We start from the raw sequence: 26678 nt of genomic DNA, 5'->3' as shown, positions 1-26678 counted from the left end.
AAATATGAAAGTGCAGTTAAAATAAAGAATGATTTTGTTCTTGTTTTGTATTTGTTATGCACACTTATGGTTCTGTGGCAACGGTGTAGGAATTGACAGGCTGGAGACGACTTTACAGGCTCAATGACAGTTTTATTGCCCCTTTTCATTACAGGGGTGTGTGCTAATCATGGAGGGAGGGAGAGAAAGGACAGGCATTTGCTGGATGCACAAGAGGGATTCATGTTGTTTGATTTAGCCTTTTAAAAGGTTGTGATTAAGGTTGTTTGTTTTAGTTATGTTGTTTTAATTAACTTAAAGACAATGCATCAGTACTTTAAGTATCATATGAGGGAGGGTTGCTTATGTGTTATATAAATTTATATTTTAGGAATAATTTAAACATAGCTAGGGAGGCAAATGGTAAAGTGTAGAAAGTTAATGGAAATTTAATATGGGTATAGGAGTGAGACCATGTATCAAAAAAACCTTCAAGCTACTGAACTGAGGTAAAAGGGTATAGGTACTTTAGAATATATACTGTATACTCAAACTGCAACATAAGGGCTTTAAAAGAGGTGTAGCTACAGATCACCTTGTACAGACAGGGGCACTGTAATTGTAAGTTACGAACAATAAGAAAGCATGAAACAAATGTGATGTTATTTTTACTAGGGGGTGTCAACTTTTCATTCATAGCTAAGACTTTTGGATTAATAAAAGTGTCAGCAGAGGCTGAAAACTGATATGGTTTATTTATTTAATGATTGCTTCTTAACCCAGTTTGTATAGTTATTGATCAGGGAAGACAAATATAAAAAATGCAGAATGATGCATCGTTATTGTTAGGGATATCAAAGTTGAAGACAATGGGAATTCAAAGTGTTTTTGTGTAGTACTGTATATAGACACTTCCATACTGTATGCCATCTTGAAAAACTGTCTAGTACCCAGTAATGCTGAAATCTTTGAAACTATTATGGAGTTAATAATTCGTTCAATCTTTACAAGAATAAAAGAAGCTTTCTCTAAGTATCTTCCATTCTAGTCCCATACTCTTTCTAGTCTAAGAGTTTCCAACATTGTTCCAGCGAATCAAGAGAATTCATTCTGGTCCTTGAATCTTGAAGGGTATTGAAATATTGGTTCCATGTTATTTTGACCAATACCTTGAAGATGACCAGTAAGACCTGATAGCTTGGATCCCTCCAGGATCAGGGTCAGTGCTCTAGTCCTGCCAGCAACAGAACTTGGTTAAATAGGTGGAGGTGAGGCCCAAAATAGGATACCTGGCTGATTGACCAAGAACTAACAACACAATACATTCTTATGCTATCAATCACCCACCCCAGTGCTCCAGTTCCACTTCACTTCTTATAACTCTTCAACTCTTCTTTCTGTTTTATTTAAAGAATCCTACAGAATCCTGTACTCCTGTAAAATGTCCTATTCATTGTTTACCTAATGCTTTAGCGGTTGCAAATACTGCAAAAAAGTTAACTTTATTCTCTCACACAAAGTAGAACCAACTAATGGTGAAGCAAAATCCATTGAAAGGAGCAAAATCCTCTTTAGCAAAAATCATTAAGGCTTCAATCTACCTGTCCACAGAAACTTGAAGGTTCACCTTGCATCTATCTAATTCGCTCTGACATTGCAGGTACAGTCACCTATTGACTCAATCCAAGCACCGAAAAAAATACTTTCTAAAATTATGCAACATTTTGAAATTGTGTTGTCAAGAGGTCTCCAGATTTTTGACAAATCTTTATATGTTAAAGACAATATTTAATCATATAATTGGTTAGCATTTGTTTTATTTCAGTGAACATGAATCTTTCCAGAGAGTACATACAATTTAAAGTACATACAATTTACTGCAAAAACAGTAGAATTTAGTTTCCAGTGTTCGGAATTGCTCACCAGATCTTCTTTCATTAACAAGATTTACAGTGGATGTTGAGCAGCTCTTGGATGTTTAAAAGAATGAGAACCTAAAACAGGTGCAAATGGGTCATTTGGCCCACTTAGTCCGTTTGGTAGTTAGATCCTAGTATCTCAAGCCATTTCTTGAAAGAAGCCACTGTATGGCTGGTCCCAGACATACTGTACTGTCCCAGTTTCCCCACAACCCAAAGAATGACATCCTTTTAGAGGACATTGTTGGAATAACAATTTGACAAGTACCAAAGCAGGATGTCGCTTTTTTAATAAGATCACTTTATTGGCCATATACAATTTAAAGTTTATTCTGACATACTGTAGAATATAAAGCACATCCACAGTACTATCAATTGTTAGATAGCGATTTGAATAGTGATCTTCTGGTTGTACTAGCTGGTAACTGGCAATGCATATTAAAACAATCATATTTCCGTAGTGGTAATCCTTTTGAAAGCAGTAAATACATTCACCAACTCTACCTACAGGCAATTTAAGTTTTCTAATTGAGGGATCCTGCAGCTCTTGGTATTAAACATAAATTAAGTCAGTCTGACTCAGATCTCTAGTTTTGCACCCCATTAAGCTTTTTATATTACTTGAATGAATAAGTGAATAATGAAGTACTGTAGTGAACTGATTTAAATTAAATGGGTCAGGGGCCTCTGTCTTTACTATTAGGCACACCAATGGTTTGTACAAATCAGTAACACATTAAATGGAGAAAAAATATTTTGGAACGGTTTATACTACAGATATTGTTGTATGCCATATTAGAATGGTTTTGTTTTAATATAGTATTTTAGTTTGTAGTCCACACATTCTGTCAAGCAGAAATAAAATAAGACTCACTTTTATAATCCCAACATAAAATCAGTAAAAACTCTAATTTATAATTGTTACCTAGGGAAAAAAACGAAAGCACACAGAAACCCATGAGGACATGGAGAGAATTAAATTATTTTGCAGACAATACCAAAATGGAGGATTCACAAACATTAAAGACTGACAGATTACATTAATTCAGTCAACTGCAGGATTTTGCACGCATTTAGTAAAATAAATTAAATAAAAATACTGAGCTTGAAGAAATTACTTATGACAACTAACAACTGTTTATGATGACCCTTTTACTTCTACAAGTAATAAAACAAGCATACAGTACAAACGTTAGTTAAAAACATCGAATTTAAATCAAGGAATTACAGTTAAAAACGTTGCTATGCACTAGCAAGACCTCAGTTAGAATACAATGTTACATTGGTTAAATTGCATTCTGGGGCTTGAGGAATATCCTACATTGACAGGCTAAATGAACTCAGCGTTTTTTATTTTGAGCAGAGAAGACTATGATCCATATGTCCAAAATCCTAAAAGATATCTTAAGAATCAATCAATTGAATTTTTTCAGTATCAGTTAGCGTCTAACTACCAAATGGGCTAGATAGGCCAAACAGCCTCCTTTCATTTGTATATTTTCTTTTAGCATTCCCATTCATCTGATGCTTGGTGAAAATGATTAATCTCTTATGGTAATATAAATTAATGATTTAATCTTTTATATCCAAGGAACAGTCAATATTATGGCAAAATAGAACTGCATAACATTGTGATGAGAAACTATTTAAATAATACACATTTTTCCTGGCTGCTTCTCCTACCTTTTACCGCCTACCATTTCTTACACTTCTTACGCTGAATGCCAGCATTTCTCAAACTCAGCTGAGCAACATATTCAGTCTCTGATCAAATATTGGGTAGGCTGTGTCCTCTGCTAAAAATATGTATTGCAACCAAAAGAAAAATTCTTAACTGATTAATACCTAGCCATCTATCTTGGGTTTTAACAATATAACATCATAGTAGGCAAATAATAACGATCTGTTAAATAAACATAAGTTCTTTTCATTTTCAGACCCAAATGTAGACAAACAAATATTAACAGATAAAACAACTAGATAACAGTATAGATACTGTACAGTATAGCAGATATTTATAACCAGTGGGTGTCTGCCCTTCTAATATAAGCACACAACTAACAAAACACCCTAACAGGCCAGACAGAGAAAACCTCTAAAAATGTTTTAAGAGACTTAAGATACAGTAAATGGATCCTACCCAGGACTTAATCTCCTTCTGTAAAATACAGACGCTCAGAAGGAATCACCTTCCTTATTCTAACAATGCATCACTAAGTTAGGAGAGAACATTTTTAGTCTCAAAATTTCCTATAATAAGACAGCAATTTTTTTAAAATAAAAAAAACTAGGATTTCTTAGCCAATATCTGGTTCCAAGACTGGTTAAAATAAGGATGTCGTCCAAAATCTCTCTCAAGGTTTGGAGGAAGAAGATGATGACTAAAGATTATGTTCTTTATATTATTTCCTCCCACTTGTCTCTAATCATCTCTGTTTGGGTATTTATCTATGGCATGGTCCATTCCTATGGAGGATAGTTTACCTCCCTAGGAAAGATCAATTACTGTTGAATTTTATGCTTTAATATGTCAGTTTTAATGATTTATAGCAAAGTTAATTAACCTGAGTAAATGACTAGGAACATCCTTCAATCATCTCTATCTTCCCCTTTGTTTACTTGCACTTTAGCCCTAGGACAGCTACAGTAGGTAAGTACCACCAAACAATATACCTTTTTAAAACTTTCCGAACAGGACAACAGCTCCTACGTAAATGGAACAAGTGGAAAAGTGAAAAATATCGTCACCAAATGAATTAAGTTTAGGTAGTCCACATTGTGCAGACCCAAATTGAAATTAAGCCAGGACATTAGAGTACACAACCCCAATTTTAAGTACCATATTAGACTGAAACGTATCCAAGTCCCTTGTAAATGAATATATAAAGAGTCCCTGTCGATAGAACGTTAGTACATAACAGAGTAAATCCCCCTGGTAAATACTACTCCCTTTTCCATACAGCTGGGGTGAGTACACCAATTAAGGTACTTCAATTAAAGCAGCACTGTCCACATTGGAGAGATGAAACAATGTCCTTTAAACCCCCATTAACGGGTCCAAAGCCCAAATCAATATCGCAGCCTATAGATAAAGCTCCTAACAATCATCAGCTCAAAGGATGGATATAATAAAACAAACTCGCTTCATCTCTGCTCAGCGCCCTAATTTGTTTCTCATAAATCCATACAGTGCCTCTAGATTTCTGGCAGACAGCTCTGTAAATTGATACACTCTGCTCACACACTGCAGTGTGTGTCAGCGAAGCCCAAAATAATCATAAACATTAAAAAAACTTGAATGATTACAAGGAACATACAGTGGACGAAACACATAATTCAAAACACATCACACAGGAACCAGTATATCAGTTAGACTACCAAGCATTTCAAATAAAGCAGTCCTGAAGCCATTAGTCAACCTATCTCTAATTAAGGTCTCAGCCTATAGATTTTTATTTGGCGCACTATTTTATTACCAGCTATTAAGTCTGCAGCTTCTGTCTGCTCCCAGTACAAGCCTGCCTGAGGCTGTTTCCATGCCTGCTAAAGCCTAGGATGTAGTCTTTGAGAATCTTTGAACACACCATACAACTACCATGATGACAAATACGGTTTTCATTAACCTCACAGCAAAAATGTCAGCCTCAAGGTATTTATTTGGTGTATTCCAAAAATCAAGAAAATTCAAGGCAGACAGATTGGCTTTAACAGGGTCAGTCTGGATATGATTACAATTTTTTTTTTAAAAGAAGCAAAATTTCAATTTTCAATGTGTCTGCAATATAAATGTTAACAAATGCATTTGTGCAGATCTTGGCAAAATATTTAAATCTGCAAGATAAAAAGCGCACGTCACGTGAAGACTTTTGCCTTACCATGAATTCTCTATCTGTTACATTAAACCATTTAAACTTTTGTTTTTTGTTGGCTAACCATACTGTAGGTGCATTTAGGACTGAAAATAGAATTTGTTTTGTTACACAAAGGGCTGTGGGTGTCTTGAATGAACTGCAGAATTGCCTTGTTGTAGTGTCCTTAAAGTGAGGGCTGGATCAATAAGCTACTAACATCCGAATGAGAAAGATGAACTGGGTGATCTGCACTCGTTTGTAACCTTTCTTAAAATTAAACATATGGCCTTAAGAAAAGTGAGGCATTTCCTTTGTCACAAGATTTAGCTCTCCTAACCCTATTTCTTTTTGTTTTATTGTGAGCTGCAGATGTTCATCTCTTAAACGCTTTGCATCTTTCTTCATAGCGTTTTCTCATCTGAAACACAACAATTTTAAGCATGTGCGTGTAAAAAGCTGTTATTTTTTTCTTTTGACTACACCATTGAAGGGCTTCTTTCTTGCAGATTGATCATGGCACCCTTTCTTTTTTCTTTGTTTTTTTTTTTGTTTGTGCTAATACAGTACTCAACACAAACAGAAACAAAAGTGAGACATCATCTCACTTTTGTTTCTGTTTGTGTTTACCACAGAAGACTTGACAAGAGAAGGCTCATTTCTTGTTATAGTTTTAGGATTATTTCACAGATAACCTGAATAAATACTGGGTACTGAATAAGTCCTAGGAACTTTAATGTACAATAAAAAAATGAATATGCTTTGAATAAGTTTTGTAGAGGCTTTATCTCTCATGCAGATAGTGTAGAGATACTGTACATACAGGTTTATTTATTATACACAAATTATTGGCTTCAAATTGTGAGTAAATGTCTTAAGTTAAACATTGTTCTTAATGCCAATATTTTATGGCACACATGTACTGCAACATAGCAGACTTTGAATATTCAATATTTAGGCTTTGACAAGACTTGGGACTCCGAAACTGTTTCTATAGATCCACAGTCTTGTGAAGTTGTACACAAATTTAAATGATTGATAAATTCAAAGTATGCAAATTAGTCAAAGTAGCTGTTCCAAGTAATGTGACCCAAGGTTAGTCCAATTGGCTGTAAATTAATGGTGCATCTCTGTAACAGCCATTGGTTTCACATTGTCAATGGTTTTATCATGGTATTATAATAAAAACACAAAGGAAATACATCACATGATTGCTATACAGTATAACCACATATTTTATAAAACCACTGTATTATACTCTCTATCTCTATGATAGATTCTCTATCAGACAAATTTTGTTCTGACATTATCACTCTATCATTCTTACATGTGCTGTTCATTCATAACCTACTGCTATGCCAGCAGCCATATCACTCTGCAGGTGTGAGCCTGGTCAGTACCTGGATTAGAGGCCTCCTGGGAAAAACTAAGGTTGCTGCTGGAAGAGCTGTTAGTGGGGCGAGCAGGGGGCGCTCACCCTGCAGTCCATGTGGGTCCTAATGCCCCAGTATAGTGATGAGGACACTATACTGTAAACAGGCACCGTTCTTCGGATGAGACGTAAAACTGAGGTCCTGACTCTCTGTGGTCATTAAAAATCCTAGGGCGTTTCTCGAAATGAGTAGGGGTGTAACCCCGGCGTCCTGGCAAAATTTCCTATTGGCCTTTACCAATCATGGCCTCCTAATAATCCCCATCTATGAATTGGCTTCATTACCCTGCTCTCCTCCCCACTGATAGCTGCTGTGTGGTGAGCGTTCTGGCGCACTATGGCTGCCGTCGCATCATTCAGGTGGATGCTACACATTGGTGGTGGTGGAGGGGAGTCCCCATTATCTGTAAATCGCGTTGAGTGGAGTGTCCAGAAAGGCACTATATAAGTGTAAGCAATTATTATTATTATTATTACTACTACTCAAAGGCCATGAAGTACAGTACCCAAATCTGCAGTATAAAGAGGGGCAGAGTCAAAATTAATGTACCTCCAGCTAGAGTTTAAACCCACGTAACCAAGCTCTGAGGTTAGTGTAACGGGAGCTGGTCCAGGCTCCTGCGAAGTGTAATTTCAGGACCCTATGCAGACTGTATAATCCGGAAGTAAGTGGAGAAGGACATCAGGGGAAGGTACAGCAGGATAGGATGCGTTGACAGACAGGGGGCCGTGACCCCAGTGCTCGGGGGGCGTAGAGAAGGCAACTAGTCCAGGGGTGCAGTCCAAAGTCCAAAACCCAGGTGATCCATCCAAGTCAAGACAAGGTTAAAAGCCGGAACGGGAAAATGAAGTTAAAAGAAAGTAACGAAGCCAGGCGCTCTGAGCCCTGGACTCAGACAGTCAGGACGCTGTGAGGAATTAATGCTCTAAAAAGAATGAATACTGAAATATGTTTATTTCTTCTCATTGATATTTATTTAGACATTTCAGTAAAGATGTGATATATCTTCCATAGCACAGGATGCTTTTATTTATTTTATATTGCCAGAAATGAACTAGGTTTCACTTTCCATGCTTGTAGAAACCTGTGATTATTGCTGTTTGTATTGGTATTTGAAAAAGTCAGAATTATTGCATCCTTTTTATCAAACAGGATGCTGACAGCGCAACACAACTACAGCTGAATGACCCAGACCTACATTTGTCCACTCATGAAAGAATTAGTAATGTGGTAGTCTGGATACCCAGCCATGTTATTGAAACTCATACTCTGGTTTCTTTCAAGTGGCCTCCTTTCCTTTGTAGCTGTTCTTACTGTATGTTCTTATTTCCTGTCTAAACTTAACATGACAGAGACACTGGCTAAATAAATGGAAGTCTTGCATTTGAATTATGGTACTTTTACCCTTTTGGAAGGTAAATATTTATTATAAAGTCCTAAATTAGCTATTAAATAAAACTTGTATGTGTTCTAATGCGCATATTCCTTTCTTTTGATAAGCATTCAATTATAAATAACGATTATATAGTAGGTACTGTATTCTGTTTCAGATGACACCACAGTGCATAAAAGAAAAATGATAGCATATCAGAGCAAGTACAATATACTCATATTTCCTGGTATATTATGAGTTTATCAACCCAGTGAAATTAGTGAAAAAAGTCAGACGACCTATTGGACAAGTCTGGCTAGGTTTGCACTGTTGAGAGCATTTTTGGAATGCATGACCGAAAAAAATACTAAAGATAAATAAAGAAAATGCCATAATTGTTTAGCAAATTATTTCTATGAACAAAATACACAGGAGATTACAAATAAGAGGATGCCCGTCTAATTTGGTTGCTAGTACGTAATTTATCCCAGGATCTCAACCAGGTATTTCCTTAAAGAAGCCAGGGTACCAGTTGTTCTTACTGTATGAAATGTATTCAAATTAGATTTCTTATTTAACATAAGCACCTTTAGCTGCGGATATTAAAAGAAGAATGGTGCTTTAGGTTCAACCAAGTCAACTCCCTGAAAATAGACAGATTACGTTAGTGACTGCATTTTCTCAGGTTTCTTTATCAAGGAGTCAAGACTCCTGTTCCACTCGAGCTAAGCTTTTCACATCCCTGTGACAAAGAAAATCTGTAGCTTTAAGCTAAATTTGGAAAGTATTCCAAAATGCAATAAGAAAGACATTTAGCTTGGTAAAGAGGGATTAAACCCTATTTGTAAATGGTTTTGTGCATTACTTGCACTGCATGCGGGCACTGCAGTGCAGCTATTGACATGTAATTGCATCATTTCCAACCTAGTCAAACAAAATGCGTTTATGCCCTTCACACAGGAATATGTCTGCTATCCATCAAAGATAAAAACATCATGCCATACACCAAATGAATCAAATGAGATAGCAATGGACTTTGAACGGGTTTCATATTAATACTTTATACAAAATATTTCCTTACAGTTATTAATCTTAATAAAGTCATTGTGGAACATAAATGTACTTTCATTTAAGAACAAAGATAAAAAACATCTCAAATCTAGTGAAGTTAAGACTATGATTTCCTTTTTATTTGTAGTTCTGCTTTAATGTAAACCAATTGTCAGGAATACATTTGTATTTTTTTTGGTTCCTTATTGTGAATAATAATAAAAACGAACTTGCTATTCAGCAACTCCAGTCACTGAGTAAAGATAAACCTTGCAATAGGACAGAGAAAATGGAGCATACGTGTAACTGGATACGATGTCTGTTGGCTGAGCTACAGTAGTTACAGTACATTATGCATTGCAGTATGTGGCCTTTTTCGTAGTCTGCGTCTTTAAATCCAGCTGTCTTCTAGGATAGGAGAGAATGAATCTCATTTTGTGCAATGTAATCAGCTTTCACATAAAATCATACATACTAAACTCCCTGCATCTAAGTTAAGAGAAATTAGCAAAACTGCCTTGAGCAATGATTCTAACTAAATATAAGCCTGTTTCCCTGATATTAATCCTTTCTGTCCCTTGTGACCCAGTCCATTCCCTGCAGAGAGGTTGTAATAAGTCCTACTGCTCAAGGCATTTCAAACGCAGCTGTGACATGGGCAATACTAAATCAGTTCAAGCTAGAAAATAGACTGGTATCCCAGTTTACAAACCATGTGTTGAGTGATATTCTCAGAAGCAGTCAAAGGCCTTTTTCTTAAAATTTCATAATAGCTCCATCATGTCAGTAAGTCAGATTAGTCGAAACACGAAAAATAGACAGTTTTTTATTGAATAATATATAATAAATAGTAAGACAATGTACTATTTTACTTCTAACCTCCATCCACTCTTTGAAGGTCTTTGAAAGGGAATTAATGCAATCTTATTATCTGGAAAAAAAAACAACAATGTTGTTGAAGCTGATTCCACGGCTTCTTTCAAGGTGAGGCTCAATGAGATCCTAAGATCAATTAGCTACAAACTACTAAATGACCTAGATCTGCCAAATGGTCTCTTTTTGTTTGAAAATCTTTTGTTGTTATAATATCTTAAGAATTTATCACAATTTTTATAGTCTTGAAAAAAATTATTCAAACCCTGTTTTAGCAGTTTAAGACATTATTTGGAGTTATAAATAAAAACAAAACCCTAAGAGACTGAAAAACTTAAATCTATCTCATTATTACTCGAATTTGCAAAGTCACTAGTCTGAATACTATAAATAGACATCTGAGATACTGCTCCATGTTTCTGGCTAGATGTACAGTTTTATTAAGGCAAGACTCTAGAGCATTTGTTACTGCATGACAGTCGAGATTAACTGTTCCATTATTAACATTCTTTTCTGAGTATAACAACATGGTAGATAGAGCATTCTGCTTGCACTTTAAAACCACACCTATCAAAATATTTTTATCATAATAAAGGGACACTCTTGTGCTGTTTAAACTAATACACCTGGACAGTGTAGATACCAGCAGGGAAGAGGAGGGAAATGAATCACATCCTTCTTCCACTGGCTCTCTATAACTGTTCTTAATGTTGGCTATATTTTGACTAACATGGCTGGTCCTAAGGGAAGATTTAAGCATCTAGGAAAATAACATTTTTCTTTTATTGTAGGAGAGAGAATCCATTCCAAACCCACACTGGGAACAAGGTTGAGGAGGATACTACATACCAATGTTGATGAAGCTAACACCCTTGTGTCTTACAAACTAAGGTATTTAAATCAAACAACTACGAACAAACAAACTAGATGAACAGAATGGTCTTCTGTCCTTTATGAACTTTCTTGGGAAACATAGGAATGGTTACAAACAAAAGCCAACTGGCCCATCTTATATCTTGATGTAAACTTTAAATCTGCAGCCTGAACCAAAGATCTTCCCTGCCTATTCTGTTCTTCATATTATTGAATTTTATGATTTTAAGATCTAAGTACAAAATGAGAGACAGCTTAACCAAAAAGAACATTCATCAATATAAAATGTAACGAAATCAATTGATAGGCAAAAAGGTTCTAACAAGCAAATGCTAAACTAACAAGTTCAACCACCAATGTATATGTAACCTTTCTTATGTCCTCAACTTAAAATATTTTTTCATTAATGCTCATATTAGAGACATTTTCTGAAAAAATAAAAAGCAGGGTGAATTCCATACTTTAACCAATAGTCCATGCCTGTCAATAGTCCTCTAGACCCTGTAACATTTTACCAGTGCCCCATGCTCCTGTCTTCACTGAAAATTTAAGAAGTATATTTAAACACATCCTCTCATTTCATGTCTAAGTTACATCCTAAAAATCCCCAGGCTGCTACAGAGGAACACCAGTGTTGAAGACATTTGTTATATGATGATTGCTGTTGCAACATCCTTACCAGTAGCTCCTACACATATGCAGAATGCAGACATCTGCTATGAAAGCAAAAAATTCATAATAAAAAACATCATTGTAGTGTGTTCAAATAGTAGGTGGTCTGCTGCTCTAGCGGACTGCTTCAGTACAATGCCCAGTAGTGTCAATGACAGTTGGGATAAAAGCATCAGCCAAATTAATAATACTATAACATGACCTTGCAGTAAAATACTGCACATAATAAATCACAATAAGAAACATTAAGAGCTGTATAACCATCTCATGAAACCACTTTAGGACTCTCTTTCTCTCCAACTAACTATGCAGTCATCACTGAGAAGATTTAGACAGATATACATTGAGTTGTTTCAGGTTAATAGTTTTGAAATGATCATCTGACAGTTTGGCAAACCTTTGGGCACATGGATAAGTGCATGGTGAATAATGCATGATGTGCAAACAAAACCCTTTTGGTAAACACCACAGTGTTAAATAAAGATAAAGGACTGTCTTAATTCGTGCCGCAAACATGAATCCAATGGGATAAAGAACAGCTTCAAGCAATGACATTCATATTTCTTCAGGCAATGACTCACAAAACATATGAAAGTACAAACTGAGCCCAAAGTGTGTCATTTAAATAAAAATGAAAGCAGATATTTTAAAACAGAATTGAGTAAAACGTTTTGTAGATTTTGAGAATATATGTTAAATCAATACAGTTGTGTAAGTCTAAGCTATTGGGATGAGAACTGAGACATAGGAAATCCCACTGCATATTTATAAACTAAAATTTATAAAGAGTGCAACAACAACTTCTGTATCTGTTAACTACAGTCAGCACACCTGGCAAAACTAATTTGCAAGTTTATAAAATATTCCTTAAACCAAAATATAAAATGTACATTCTCTCCTATTGGAGACATGATCATGTGTCCATCTGCTGAGTCATTATTTTGTTTTCTTTTTGTCAGAGACTAACCCACTGACATATCTGCAAAATCCTTAGTAGTACACAGGTTTGTGCTCTTTCATCAGACTGTGTCATAGGACACATGATTGTGTGCTCACTCCTTGTACAAGGAGATTAACATGCAAACATTTTGCTGAAACTGAAATGGCTTCTCATAGAACTAGGTCACAATATTTGTACATTAAAGAGTGTACTCTGCCAAGTCATAGCGTAACACTTATCCTTAACCCTGATCAGATATTAACAATGCAAAGTACCAAAGTAATATTCAACAGAAAATCAAGCCATGCTAATAAAAAAAGCCTAATTTTTTTTACGACAATAGTCGACAAAAGGAGGCAGTTCCTTACCAAAGAATTGAGGGGGTCTGAAACACACTGAAGAGCTATGTAATAGAAGCTGATACTCTGGCTTCTTTCAAGAATCAGCTGGATGGGACCGTTACATCAATCAACAACTAACTGCAAAACGGGCTAGATCAAATACCCTTTTATCATTAGTACTGTTTCTTATGTTCTTAAATGTACAGTAAAAACAAAACTAAAGGGTTGGACCTAAAAATTGCTAGACAACAAGGTCACCAGCAAATATGACTGGGACCTGTCTCCTAAGAAAGCTGCTACACTACTCCAAGAATAAACAGAACACTTCCTTTGACAGAGTCCAGAATTCACAAAAATAATGTAACATCAATAATATTACAGTTTACTAAATGAATGAACCATGGGAATGGAAATATTAACTCTCTCTGGCCATTTCAAAAACACCAGACATTACAAACCAGAACATGGAATACAGTAGCAGCTGTCTGTGCCTGCTAACCTCGGCTTTTTATAAGTGAAAGTGGAATTTGAAATGTGTTTAAGTAGTTCTGTTCTTACTCAACTGGCTAAAGAAAGAATTCAAAGAGGTGGAACTGGCCATGTCTCACAATGCTGACCTGGCATATTGGTGGGCTGAGGCTGGTGTAATGTAAAACTCACAGGCAGCAAAAAAGACCTCGTCCTCATTATGTGTATATGACAGGGCACTATTTAAAAAAAAATATATAACAATACTGATTAAACCAGATCTGCACAAATAAGTATTCAGCAGGAATTTCAGGAACATTTGAAAAAGCACAGTGTATGAAACAAATTCTACACAGAAAACATAACTGGCCATTTTTCAGAAATGTGCCTGGAGTCACTTACTGAAATATGAAATTGTGCTTAATCGGTCTTTTCCCAGAGGGAACACCATTTTCCATCGATTCCATCTATTTTAATAATTTATACATTGTATCATCTTTCTTTCTTGCATAAGGCATGGCAAACCCTGTCAGCAAAACTAGACAGAAAAATCCCTTGTTATGATGAAATGTTCAGGATTTTTGATTAATACATCAACTTCGTACAGTATGTGCAAAAGGACAAAGTATGTGCAAAACCAATTCAAGTAGTGGTATCTTATAAAAATATTGCTACATTATTGCTATATACAGTAACAAAAGGCAGTTTATTCCTTTTAAACATCCCTTGCACTTTTGAGCCCATTCTAGAAGCACAGACCACCCACCAGGCCATTACAAGATAGACTCATGCATTCTTCTAGATGTATATAAAACATAAAACATTTCTTTTTTATTTATTTTGTCCCCTTCAGAGTGGGAGATTGTTCCTTTGTCCTCAGTCAGGTCTATTTTCCTCAATCACAGGAGGCTAGACCTGCTCGGTTATGAATGAAGCAGCTGCACATCTGCCTGTGAAAAGTGTTCAGTATGTACAGCAAATGTCATGACAGATGCATGAGAAAAAAAACATACTGTGAGTTACAATGTAGAATCTGTATTCTGGGTACACATACTGTATGAGGCTTTTTAAAAAAAAAGACTTAAACCATTCAAAAATTGGATTATACATTACAGGTATGTTTGCACTGCTGCAGATTTCTTTTGCTTATTAATGCACATGAAAAATGGTCTGAAAACCTTAATCGAAAGTAACATTTTTAACATGTTTTGAGAACAGTTAAAAATGCACAGTATGTTAATTGAATTTTAAATGTCATCATAGTACATAAAAGGTGATTAGGAGTCTTTATAGTCTGCACAGTTTAGTGGAAACAGATTTATTTGAATCAATACTCTCTTATAGTACATCTCTTCTTTTTTTTTTTACTCAAGGCACTGCCTACACAAAACAGTCTCCAGGACCAGGACTAGAAACCTGTGCTTTGGGACTGCACAATCAAGATCTTTTGTGGTTGTGTTTTCAAGTTGCAAGTTACATAACGTATTATACAACAGAATGTATTACCAAATAAATAACAAAATCCAACTAATACAAGTGAATTGGCATGGTTCAATGATGAACCACTATCTTATTCAGTGTTTTCTACATCTTTCAGATCACTAGAACACTATTATCTTCTATGCATCGCCAATAGTAAAGCAGAAGTATTTTTTGCAGATGCTTTCTTGTGGATGGTCTATGCCTAGACTAAGATCAGAAATTACCCGAGCAGCTACACATGATTGGTTATTAGATGAGTAGATCGGGCTTGAATTTTCCATGGTTTTCTCAGTTTGCAGTACAGCAGTCTGACTCGCTGAGTGTGCCTGTGAGCTTGCAGTGACATGAGTGAGAGATGCACCACTCCTCCAGTGAGAGCAGCCTCTCCTGTAACAATGAATGGGCGTGTCAGATCTGACATCAGTCTCCACCTGCAGTACAGGTGCTGGACTGATAATGCAATTTGATGTGATCATTAGAAGGCAGATGGGTATAAAATAGAAAATGATAGTGGATTCCACAGATAAAAAAAATATTTGACATAAATTAGATACAAATGTTATACTTGTTTTTAGGTTTTTGTTGCACTAATGCTTACTTAAGTTTTCTTTAAATAAGACTGTACAGTACATTATTGCTGTCTGAAGTGGTTAGGAGAATGTATGTGATCATATCAAAAAGCATGTATTTCTTACCTACTTGCCTAGGTTTGTATCTTTTGAACTTACTGGGTACTCTCCCCTTTGACTATGAAAAATCAGTATTTTCATATTATATTATATAAATATTATATTATTTTCATTTCAACTGAAAGACAAAGTATTTTTCCCCCCACAAAGAACCTTCCTTTATTGGTCAATTTGATCTTCCTGTATTCTACTCTACTAAAGTACATGAAAAGTTTAACACAATGCTGAAAAGACTCCAGAATACATTACATTTCATAAGAAGGAGCTATTACTTCATTTATCCACAAGGTAATAGCAGATGTTTAAGTGAACGGTACAATCCAGGACTGCGAAATGTTTAAGTAGAATCAAATCCAGCTGATTAAAGATTGATTGCATTTATGTCTCATTTCAGCAGCATTTACGCAGTCGCAAGGTTATGAAAAAAAATAATTCCCTCTACAAAGATTTGGATGAACTGGAGATTTCCGTTAAGTGTCACCCCTGAGAAAAGCAAACACTGTAATATATTTGATATTTTTTTAGAACAAAATATTGTTTTAAATACTACAGGACATTTTGGTATAGATGTTTATGTTTATTATGTTTTCCCAGCATGCAGTTCCAGTTCAGACAAATGATTATTGCAGTATTTAGTCCTGTACAAATATACAGAGAGGAAAAGTTTAAAAAAGAATGAACTAATGCATCAGCACCACCATAGCAGATATTTCTGAAGGTAAAAACAACAAGTGTATTGTTCTTTTAACCTATATGGGCATGCAGAGTTTCAGATGCAAAATCATTCAATTTTATAAGACAAAAAGACGTTATGCTTTTACATAATGAATAATTAATTGCATTATTAATAAGCTTAACCAAATGATTCAAGAGCATTTTGCATATAGGAGGGGACCTCCTGAGTTTAGCAAACTCATGATTCATTGCAGCCATTCTGCACCAGCCACACTACAGAGGAGATCAGGTGAAATGAGAAATTACTTCACCGGTTAAATTAGGAGGCAAGTTTAGACCACATTGTACAAGTCCAGATTGGAATTCAGATGTAATGGGATCTTCAATGATCAAGGAGTCCGGACCTTGATTTAACTTGTTTCATCTGAAAAACAGCACCTCGTACGCCATGGTATACCAAGTCACCATAATGGGTCCACTGAAAAAAGTGCCATCTAGGAGTCCAACAAAGTCCAAACGTCCAAACACAGCTACTGTCTGGTGTTTTCTAGAAGTCTTGCATTCCAGTACTGACCAGGCCCTGCTGAGTTTTTGAGATATGATGAGATTAGGATAAAAAAACATTGTGCTGTTCCTGTCTACGCATGCAAACTGAGGCATCTGAAAACATTGATTTTTCAATGGAATTCGTAATAGATGTAAACACACACGAAACCATGATATGCAGTATATCCAACCTTTCTATCCCCAATGCCATATAAAAGGCATTTGCTATCAAACGAAGAGATGTATGTCACAAAATGCAGATTCTCAATGGCCTGATCAAGTCCTCATTTCATTATCAGGGAGTCTGCATTTAAAGAAGCACACAACGCAGCTAAATCAAATTCAGGAGCATCTTCTTGGCTAAGACATTTCTGTAGTACCCATGTAATTCATTATCTTTGCACTCAGTTGACTAAATGGGGACACTGGTAAATGCTTAAAGTGCCCTTGAGCAAGGAATTTCACCATATTTTCTCTAGTCCATTCAGCTGTGGAAAAGCATTCCAACACTGCTGTGGGTAACTGTGGTGGACCAGTGTCTGTTCCAGGAGGAAGCCATGTGCTCTGTCTACTTAACAGTACGGAAACAAGGATAAGCTTTTGGACTGATGAGCCTTCATACTTCAGAATGCACTTTTTTTTAACTTTCTGTAACAAACTAAATATAGTTAAACTCCTTCTGAAATCAAATCCACATAAAACTAATGAGATACATCCCAGGGTTTGATGGAATGTACTGGACTGACAGGTTTAAGAAACTGTGAACACAAACAGAAACTATCTAGATGTGCAATTAAAGCCATTAAAGCAATTAAGAACAGGGGGTGCCTCTTTACCAAAAGGAGCGTGGAATAAACGACCCAGTTTGTTTTTCACCTGATATCATGGCTTCTTTACAGAGATGCTTGGATGAAATCCTTGAATCAGTCAGCTACTTACTGCTAAGGGAATTGACTCCTCAGTTGTCAATTGTAATATTTATTATGCTGCTGTGTTTCTTTAAACAAGGCAAAATCATAAGAAGACTGAACAAAACTCTTTTTTATTTGAGTTGAATTATTTGCCCAAAGCACTGAGACGCAAACTGCACACTCTGTTTTTGCCATATCCAAGCACATAGAAAGCAAGTTGGCCAAGAAGGATCCAAAGCTGAAATTAAGCCTTTCATGCCACAATTGTGGAGGGAACTAGGTCTGGAACATGAATGATAGTTTTCCGGAATTTCCTCAAGACTGTTTAGACAGCACATGACATCTTTTGTTGAATTTTACCACCAACTGGTAATTTACTCGATACCATGTCTTTCCTAACCTAAAGATTGTTCACTACTTAGTGGACACAGTATGTTTTTATGTTTTGTTTTCTTCTATTTTCTACATTTTCTAGTGCATTTAAATGCTTTGTTATTGTTATTTACTTTAGGGTTTGTTTTATATTTTGTGCATTTATATAAGTAATTATATAGATGATGATAATAAAACATTTGAACTAATACATCTGGTAGATGGAGTAATTAAGTACAGTTAGGAATAAGAGCACTGGAAAAGGCCTGAAATGTCATATGACATTGCATCTTTGTGCTGGCTCCTAGAAAAGTCAATTAGAATTCAACAGCTGCTCATCCATTAACACTGTATCCATTAGGCTGTTGACAAACTCCTTTTACCTGCAACAGCTGGTTACTAGTGTGGGTTTAGTAAGGGCTAACAATAGCATGTGATATCACCAGGGAGGGTCTTTATAATGTCTGCTGCTATTTCTGCTTCATCTTGTAATGATGGAGCAGGCAGTGTGATTTCCTCTGATATGGGAAATTATAAAGAGCAGCAGCCTAAAATTGTGCATCTAAAAGGAACCTTTTATGTCTTAAATTTAAAGTGGCCACCTGTGGTTTTATAAAACAGTTTCCAAGAAAACATTAGTATAGAGGAAAACTGCATAGGTCTGTTTCAAAATACCTTTTTTAACAGAAAATAAACTGCTGAAGTAGCCCTACTTCTTGGTAACTTCATTTTTACAGTATATTGCATTAAGAAACATTCGTTTTAGTTACACAACAAAACTGCTACTTTGCTACTCTAACAACTGATTGGAAGAACAATAACTGGCTTCTGGCAAGATAAAATCAGTTTCTGAGAAAGAACCTCTAGCAATCCATACATAATACTGGCTACCTGTAAGTCCCAAGACACCACTGGAACATACTGTACTGCCATAGCATTGTCCATATTTCATTGGCCTCCAGTACAAATGAACTGTGCTTTGTGTGAGAGCAACAGAACATTACCTGTGATCCGTTACTACTAGCAGAATGTGTCAAATTCTTTTCTTGTAAATCATCTATAAATCAAGTGTAAGCAGGTCACTGTAGGTATCAAAATGTGTGACCTACACTGTATGAAATTGGAATAACATTTTAAGTATCTCCTACTGTATGTACATACAGTATAAAACACTGAGTGCTATAAATTCAGATTACTTTAATGCTTTACTGCAAATAGTCCAACACTTACTGAGATCTGCCTATTCGTTACTTTTTATTTTAACCTAAAACAAGGCTCTATATAACCAGTGACAGAGCCATTTCTTATGTAATGCCATAATCACAGAATCCATTGCCCATATCCATCAGAGACTCAGACACTTCTTTATTCTTAACTAGAATCTTATGTTTTTGTTACAGCTTTTAATATATATTTTTTTCTTTTGATTGAAGTAGGTGTATTTACTATGACTTTTTTACATAATGCGTTTGGTTTTTATTATTGTATAGAACTATGTTCCTTTTGAATAGCATTTACAAATAAATGCATTATCAAATAAGATGTACCTTAGTATTTTTAGTATTACGCTAATTTTAATTTATTAAAATAACTTTTTTTTAGAAATTCCAGAGTATAGTCCAATAAAGCACAGTGAAACCATGAAAGCTTGATACTGACCACATAAACCTATAGAAATACGGGTACATGAGTAGTGAAAGCATGGTAGAACCATAGAAGAACTGTGGAGATAGTGCACCTTTGCCATGTTACACTTCATTAGAGGTAGTTATACATATATTTTGAATGCTAAGTACTTTGTTATACGTTTTGTACTCTAAGCTCAGAAATGAATGTTGATACGAATATATACTTTGCATCTCTTTCTCTTTTCACAGTGTCTTTTTATATCACTTTTCTTCTCACAACGTTCTCAAGCAAACTGTGAGATTTTCCATCAGATGTATTATTTTTTATGATTCATATTTTTCTCTTGGGTACTAATCACCCCCTTAGAAACGTAGTGGTTAAAAAAAAAGAGATTCGATTACTCATGAGCTGTTTTCTTGTGCAATTGGAGTTCCCAGTGTTTTTTCGGTCTTATCTTAATTCACTCCTCCACTACAGAGTCAGGGATAAGAATGAGCAACCCCTAAAGCTGGGTGAAAGGAGAGCAGGAGCAGGAAAAGCAGAGGAGACATACAGTATGGAAAAATGAAGGACTGGATCTAGACTGTTTAGACCAGAGTAGTCTGAGCTGTTTGTACTGATGTGTGCCACTACAGGGAGCTGATGGAGGGTCCGGAGAAACAGAGCAGCAGGAGTAAAACTGAATGTAAATGTTGTCAAACGTTGTCTGTGCCATGCACTGCTATTCATAGAATTTGCTGTGTGGATTCTGCATTACTGCATTTTCATCTGCCTGGGCCAATGAAGTAAGATTCTGTGAGGCAGAAATTTGAACTATGCCAGACAGTCATCAAATAGGCGATACAGGAGTGGCTGGGGCAAGTTAATCACAAGGGGATCTAAACTTTGTAGAGAAGTGACAGAAATGAGGATGAAAAAGGGGACTATGTTGAAAAATAAAACCTCTAACTTTTTTATTTCACCTGTCTGAAGTGCATTTGTCTGATAATGTCACTTTACTAACTGACCCACTGTAATGCCGTTCATTGTTCTGGATATGATTGTGATTATGAGAAAAACATACAGTATATGATCATTTTTTGTGATTTGCTCAGGAGCTACAGAGCAATGTCTATGCAGCCTTTAAGGGGAGAAATATATAGCAAAAATAAGGGGCAACTGGGCATGTAGATAACTAATTATCATTATATGCTTAGCTACTAGAAATTGTCGAGGCAATCCCATCTCTAGCTACTGTCTGAATACCTCTGAAAATAACCACAATATAATCAATTTATTCCAAAATACTGCCTTTCCCTTGAGAAAGCTAAAAAACAAACAGCAAATGAAAAGGAACAGAGTGTATGGATCTTTATTATGTGTTGATAATATAAATAAATTTATTATGTATTGATACATTTGATATTCTGTCACTTTTTACTGCCATGTTTTTCACCATCACAAGTCTATTTCTTTTGTTTTAATTTAGACCTTTGTTTAAACAAGATTACCACTTGAGTTCTGGGGACAGTTTTACAGAATATGACAGGTAAAAAAGAGACTATCCGGGCCTTTGCACTTTACTAGTTACCTGGAAATGAACTTAGTAAGTGATGCCTCAAAGTTTCAGACATTCATATACTGTACAGTAGTGCATTTGTAACCAAAGCACGTGGGATCAGATCATATGCTGTATTTGAACCTCCATTACTGGTGTACTTCTGATCAACCAAACAATATAGCCCAAACGAAACTGCAGGTAACATTACCATAATACAAGTTAATTGCTTAGCAATCCTGGGGGACTGATCTCACTGTAATGATCATAGTTTAGGCACTGTGGTCGAGCTGGCCAAGGTGTACTTAATATCTTCTGGCAGTGTGTAGGATCATTGGTAAAACGCTGTAAAAAGGTGAGGCAAAACAATCTACTGAGTTTATGATTTCATTGGCACCTTATGATATCATTTTCATCTCTTCTTGGACCATGTGGAGTATATAATCCCCTAAGACAAATATCATTACATAACATCCATATACAGAATTTAAAATAATCATCGTATTTCAGCTATATTTTTTCTAGTTATTTTTGAAAATCATACTACATTGATGTGACTATGAATAAAAGGAAGTGCCAAATATCTTCACTGGCTTGTCTCAAACTACAACATGCAAAAGAAATGTAAAATCCGTACTTTCAGATAATTATTTCAGAAAGGCAACTGATAATTGATACAGTATTTTACATGTTTTTAAAAATACCATATGTCAGTTTATTTATAGTTGTTCTATGTCTTAACTGTCTATGTACTGTATACTATTTGGGTCTCTGTTCTTTTTTAATCAGTTCAGATCTATTATTACTTTATTAATTAACAGATGTAGACGTAGATGCATAACTGACATTATGAAATTCCTAAGCACTTAAGGAAATAGCAGAATTGAATGAGTAGGGAACTGCATCAGTGTGTGTTGGTTGCAAAGGAACAAGCTTAATTCCTTGTTAAAAAGTACAAAGAAGAAACACAACATTTCAGCAATAGAAACATTATCATACCCAAGGAAGGCTCAACTACTGAAACATTGTGTTTTATCTCTCTACTTTTCGGCATGGAATTAACCTTGTAACTTGATTCCTTGTAGCAGTCAGGGATTCTCAAGATTAAGTATATAATACTTTCCAAATGGATTTCAAAGTATTATGTGATTTATACTAGCTCTTCAAGTTAGGAACAAAAACATTTAAAACAATAAAAAAATGAAGAGCTAAAACATTAAAATGTCCTTCAACTAGACTTCTTTTTCTGTTCCTAAAGATATAATAATTAAAATAATTTGACACTGACATGCAGCACCAAACTTCTGAATTGAGCATTACCTGGCCCAATACATGACCGATCAGATGGAGAAGGGAGAGACTGCAGAGATTGAACAAAGGGCAAACTCTGGGGAAACTAGACTGAGCAGTCCCAAAGTGGAACTCAGGTGGATGCTGCACATTGGTGGTGGTGGAGGGGAGACCCCATTACCTGTAAAGCGCTTTGAGTGGAGTGTCCAGAAAAGTGCTATATAAGTGTAAGCAATTATAATTAATTAATTATAACTCATTTGGGATTTCAAGGTTAATAAGCCTACTATTCCAAAAAATGCCCTGGGATTTTTAATGACCTAGTAACTTGGACCTTGATTTGACATCTCCCTCACCATGCTGATCCACAACTATTAGTGACAATCTCTTTTCTCTTAGTGGTCTCCCATTCCAGTACTGAACTGGCCCAGTCTTGCAGAAGTTCTGAGATCTGATGATAGAAGGATACATGATGAAAGCATTGCTGCCAGTCTATGAACATAACAGGGAATCTCTTTGTTTAGCATTAGAATCCCATAGATGAATAAATTAACAACAAATGAGCTACAGTCTAGCTAAATGTTTTGCAAGGTAAATGTATTTTAAAATGAACACTCCTTGCATGATATGGTCACATATGAGCAGAGGATTATTATTGATTATGTTATTACTGCTGTTGTTGTTGCTGTTGTTTTTGTTGTTTAATTTATCTGATTTAAAATATAATGAATTTCCTTGACAAAATTATCTTTAGAGAATAGATGTATTAATCTTAAGTGCAACATACCTGAGTCAATCAAAAACTATTAGGATACCTCACTAACATTGCAATGTTGGTTATGTTTGGAAGATTGAGGGTGATAATGCAAGAGACTTTCTAATTTTCATTATCTACTATGTGTGCTTCACAGAAGAAATATTTGTAGTTACCACTTTAATTATGACTTGGAAACTTTAATTCTGACTTTGGCAGAAAGTGTCAAAATGTTTATGATATTATGATTTTTCTGCAACACATATAATTAAAGTATTAATTGTGTACTTGTGCCTGGGGCTGGGTGTGTTTTTTTCTATGCACTAAGCTTAAAAAAATGTTATTGTTAACAGCGAACAGTGCCATGATATCAAGTTATTGTTATGCATGTGTGCGTTTAAAAGTTAAATAGAATAATATTTGTTGAGTGAGTGTTTTTTTACCATTCATTATGTTTCTGTTAATTATTGCAAATATGTAGTTCATCTATCTGTGCAGAGTATTCTTTCTCTTTTTTCATTCATTCTCTCTCTTTTACCTTCATGTGCTGTATAAGGTAAACTTCTGACTTGGGTTTACTGTATATTTAATTTCAGCACTTTGTCACAGGCCGATCGTTATGCCCCAGTGCAGTGTGCATTTCTAGAAAAAAAAAAAGATTGCTGCTTTTCCCTTACAAACTCTCTTTCCTATGGCCAACCTTGTTCATGTTTCTATGAATAATTTACCCCAAACTGAAAAATTCAGTTGAAGCTGAGAAATAACCGCTGTAGTCAGCTCTAAATACAGTACATCATCGAGCAGACTGGCTTGTACTTTCTAAAAATAATCCAAACTAAAGTAAATCAAATCTGCCTAATCGTATAGAGGGTAGACATCTGTTTACCTTTTTATTTGTTCTAAAGAGGGAGCACCAGTGAATATATTATTTTTCCAAATAAATGTGTTTTTTTCCCCACCGTTACATAGTAATTCTAGAAAGAATATTTGGATTGAAAGCTGTTGCTACAGTATGTACTGTACTGTTTGACTGGCACCAACCCAAGAAAACATTATTCGTATGAATGAAGTCAATGCAGCCTAATACTGTACACCAAATACACTGACATTGGAAGTTCCGAGGTCACGCTTTTAGAGACACATTTCTACAAACTCAAAACAGTTGCATTACAATCATTATAATTATTAAACGATATGGTTTGAACAGTGGCATTTGAAACACGAAACTTGTGCCATCCTGCAAAAAGGCACGTCTCTGAAGCCTCAGTTTTCTAATAAAGTACACTTTCGCATCAATAAAATGATTAAAGCCACTTGCTCCTCTGGAGATTTGGCTCAGGCACTATGACAAGACATTTCAGTTGTAATTCTAGTGCTAAACAGATTCAGGATTTGTAGACGCATTAAGGAGAAATCTCCGATACACCCATACTTTCGGAGTTCAGTTAGCCTCAAGGAAACAATTGGAAAAACTCCAGTAAAGCTTTCCAATCCACTGATTTTGTGAACAGGGCGTAGTTGACTCATTTCTGCTAAATATCTTTTGTCAATCATTCTTGAATAAGAATCGCGTTTATTCCCTTGTTCGTTGCAATCTTACAATGCATTATATTTATAACTAAAAAGAAACGTACACGGCTACTGCCTTCTGCAAGAAGAAATTATAGCAAAACGACTACAAAGGAGAAACAGAGCACAAAGTGTTTTGCATCAGCATAATGTGGTGGTAAGCGAGTTAACAATGTTATGGAACTCACCTTGCAGATCTGAAAGTTTTCAGAAGTGAGGGTTTCATGTACTTCCATTTCCCTGGGGGTCGTCACCGCCGTGGGAACTCCAGCTGTACCACTCGGGCACAGGGGAGGCCCGGTACTAACTGGGGAAGAGGCAGTCAAACCATCTAACACCTTTCGAAAATTGAACTTCTTCATTTCCAAAAATAAAATTCGTTTTCCGGTAAAGTAGAATTACATTTATAAGAATTCCGATGAGTAAATAAACTCTTCCGGGAATTATCGGCGCAGTCCCTTCCCCTAATTTTAAGTACAATTAAAAAAGTCGTAGAGGGATCACATCTTTATCTAACATAATGTCCATGAAACAGCTCATTTTCCGCACTCGCCAGCTTTCTAGACAACAAGCATCAAAATTGTTGCCAAGACTTATTAATACATTAAAATTTCATACGGTATTAAATTACACCATGAAACTTCATGTTCACAGGCAAGAAAATGAATCCCCTTAAAAGCATTGGAAAATTAGAGAAAATATTTATTCATCAGCAACGGAATATTTAGGTGGTATCAAAGACAGTGTTGAAGGTTTGCTGATTTGATAACCAGATCAATAAACCATGAAATAATAGCAGAAATGTTCTGAATGTTTCTTCAATTTGATCCTTAATGTTATGACAGAAAAAAACAGGTTCTTAACATCAGTAATCGCTGCCTCTTCCAAATACCTATTCCCACTCGTCTTATAAAAATGCGAACCAGAAAACTATTTTACAAAATGAGAGCATTTTCATTTTTCACGCTGCATGGTAGCATTTCCCCGTCTTCAAGCATTTTTCTCCGACAATCCTTTCGTCTGCAGTGAATGCGAGCTGCTGTCCATGGTACTGAAAGAAAAGCACGAACTCCGCCTCTTGCCCCTACGGCTTCTCCCCGCCTATCACTGGCTGTGGCTGGCTAATATATGAAGCGACTGCCAATTAATGAAAAGCTTTGTGTTCCTTTTACAGCAACGTGTCTAAGTACTACCCTTCCTTTTAGTCCATGCACATATTTTACAGCGCTTTCGACTCTCGTCTGCATTACCTAATTTTGCAAGTAACCCAAATCGGAGCTCAAGCCAACGCGCTTCACTGATTGTTTAGAATTAATTTTACCAGCTGTTTTGTATCTGACACCTGCTCTATTCATTATTGTCATTCTAACCGGAATCAGTATATGTTTACTGAGATATCGTTATTTGAGGCACGTTAAGTTCAAACGTTACTTGCTATTTGTTGTTGAGCATTTTC

General features: G+C 35.7%; 1 protein-coding gene across 11 annotated transcripts in view; it reads right to left on the bottom strand.

Moving 5' to 3' along the window:
* The window catches only part of stxbp5l (syntaxin binding protein 5L), a 259708-nt gene extending 233272 nt beyond the window's left edge, over window positions 1-26436 (bottom strand). For 3 of the 11 annotated variants that reach the window (XM_015363844.2, XM_015363849.2, XM_015363846.2), the window contains exon 1: window positions 25411-26436. In XM_015363844.2, the coding sequence (XP_015219330.2) occupies window positions 25411-25584 (174 nt within the window). In that variant the 5' untranslated portion in view covers window positions 25585-26436. The remainder of the gene's footprint in view (window positions 1-25410) is intronic. The other 8 variants (XM_015363850.2, XM_015363847.2, XM_015363845.2 and 5 more) reach the window with 4 other exon arrangements.
* Window positions 26437-26678: the final 242 nt, after the last annotated feature.

This window comes from Lepisosteus oculatus, chromosome 15 (genome assembly GCF_040954835.1).
Source record: "Lepisosteus oculatus isolate fLepOcu1 chromosome 15, fLepOcu1.hap2, whole genome shotgun sequence".
Lineage (NCBI taxonomy): Eukaryota > Metazoa > Chordata > Actinopteri > Semionotiformes > Lepisosteidae > Lepisosteus > Lepisosteus oculatus.
Note: the sequence above shows the minus strand (reverse complement) of the source record. Positions and strands in the feature narration are given on the sequence as shown.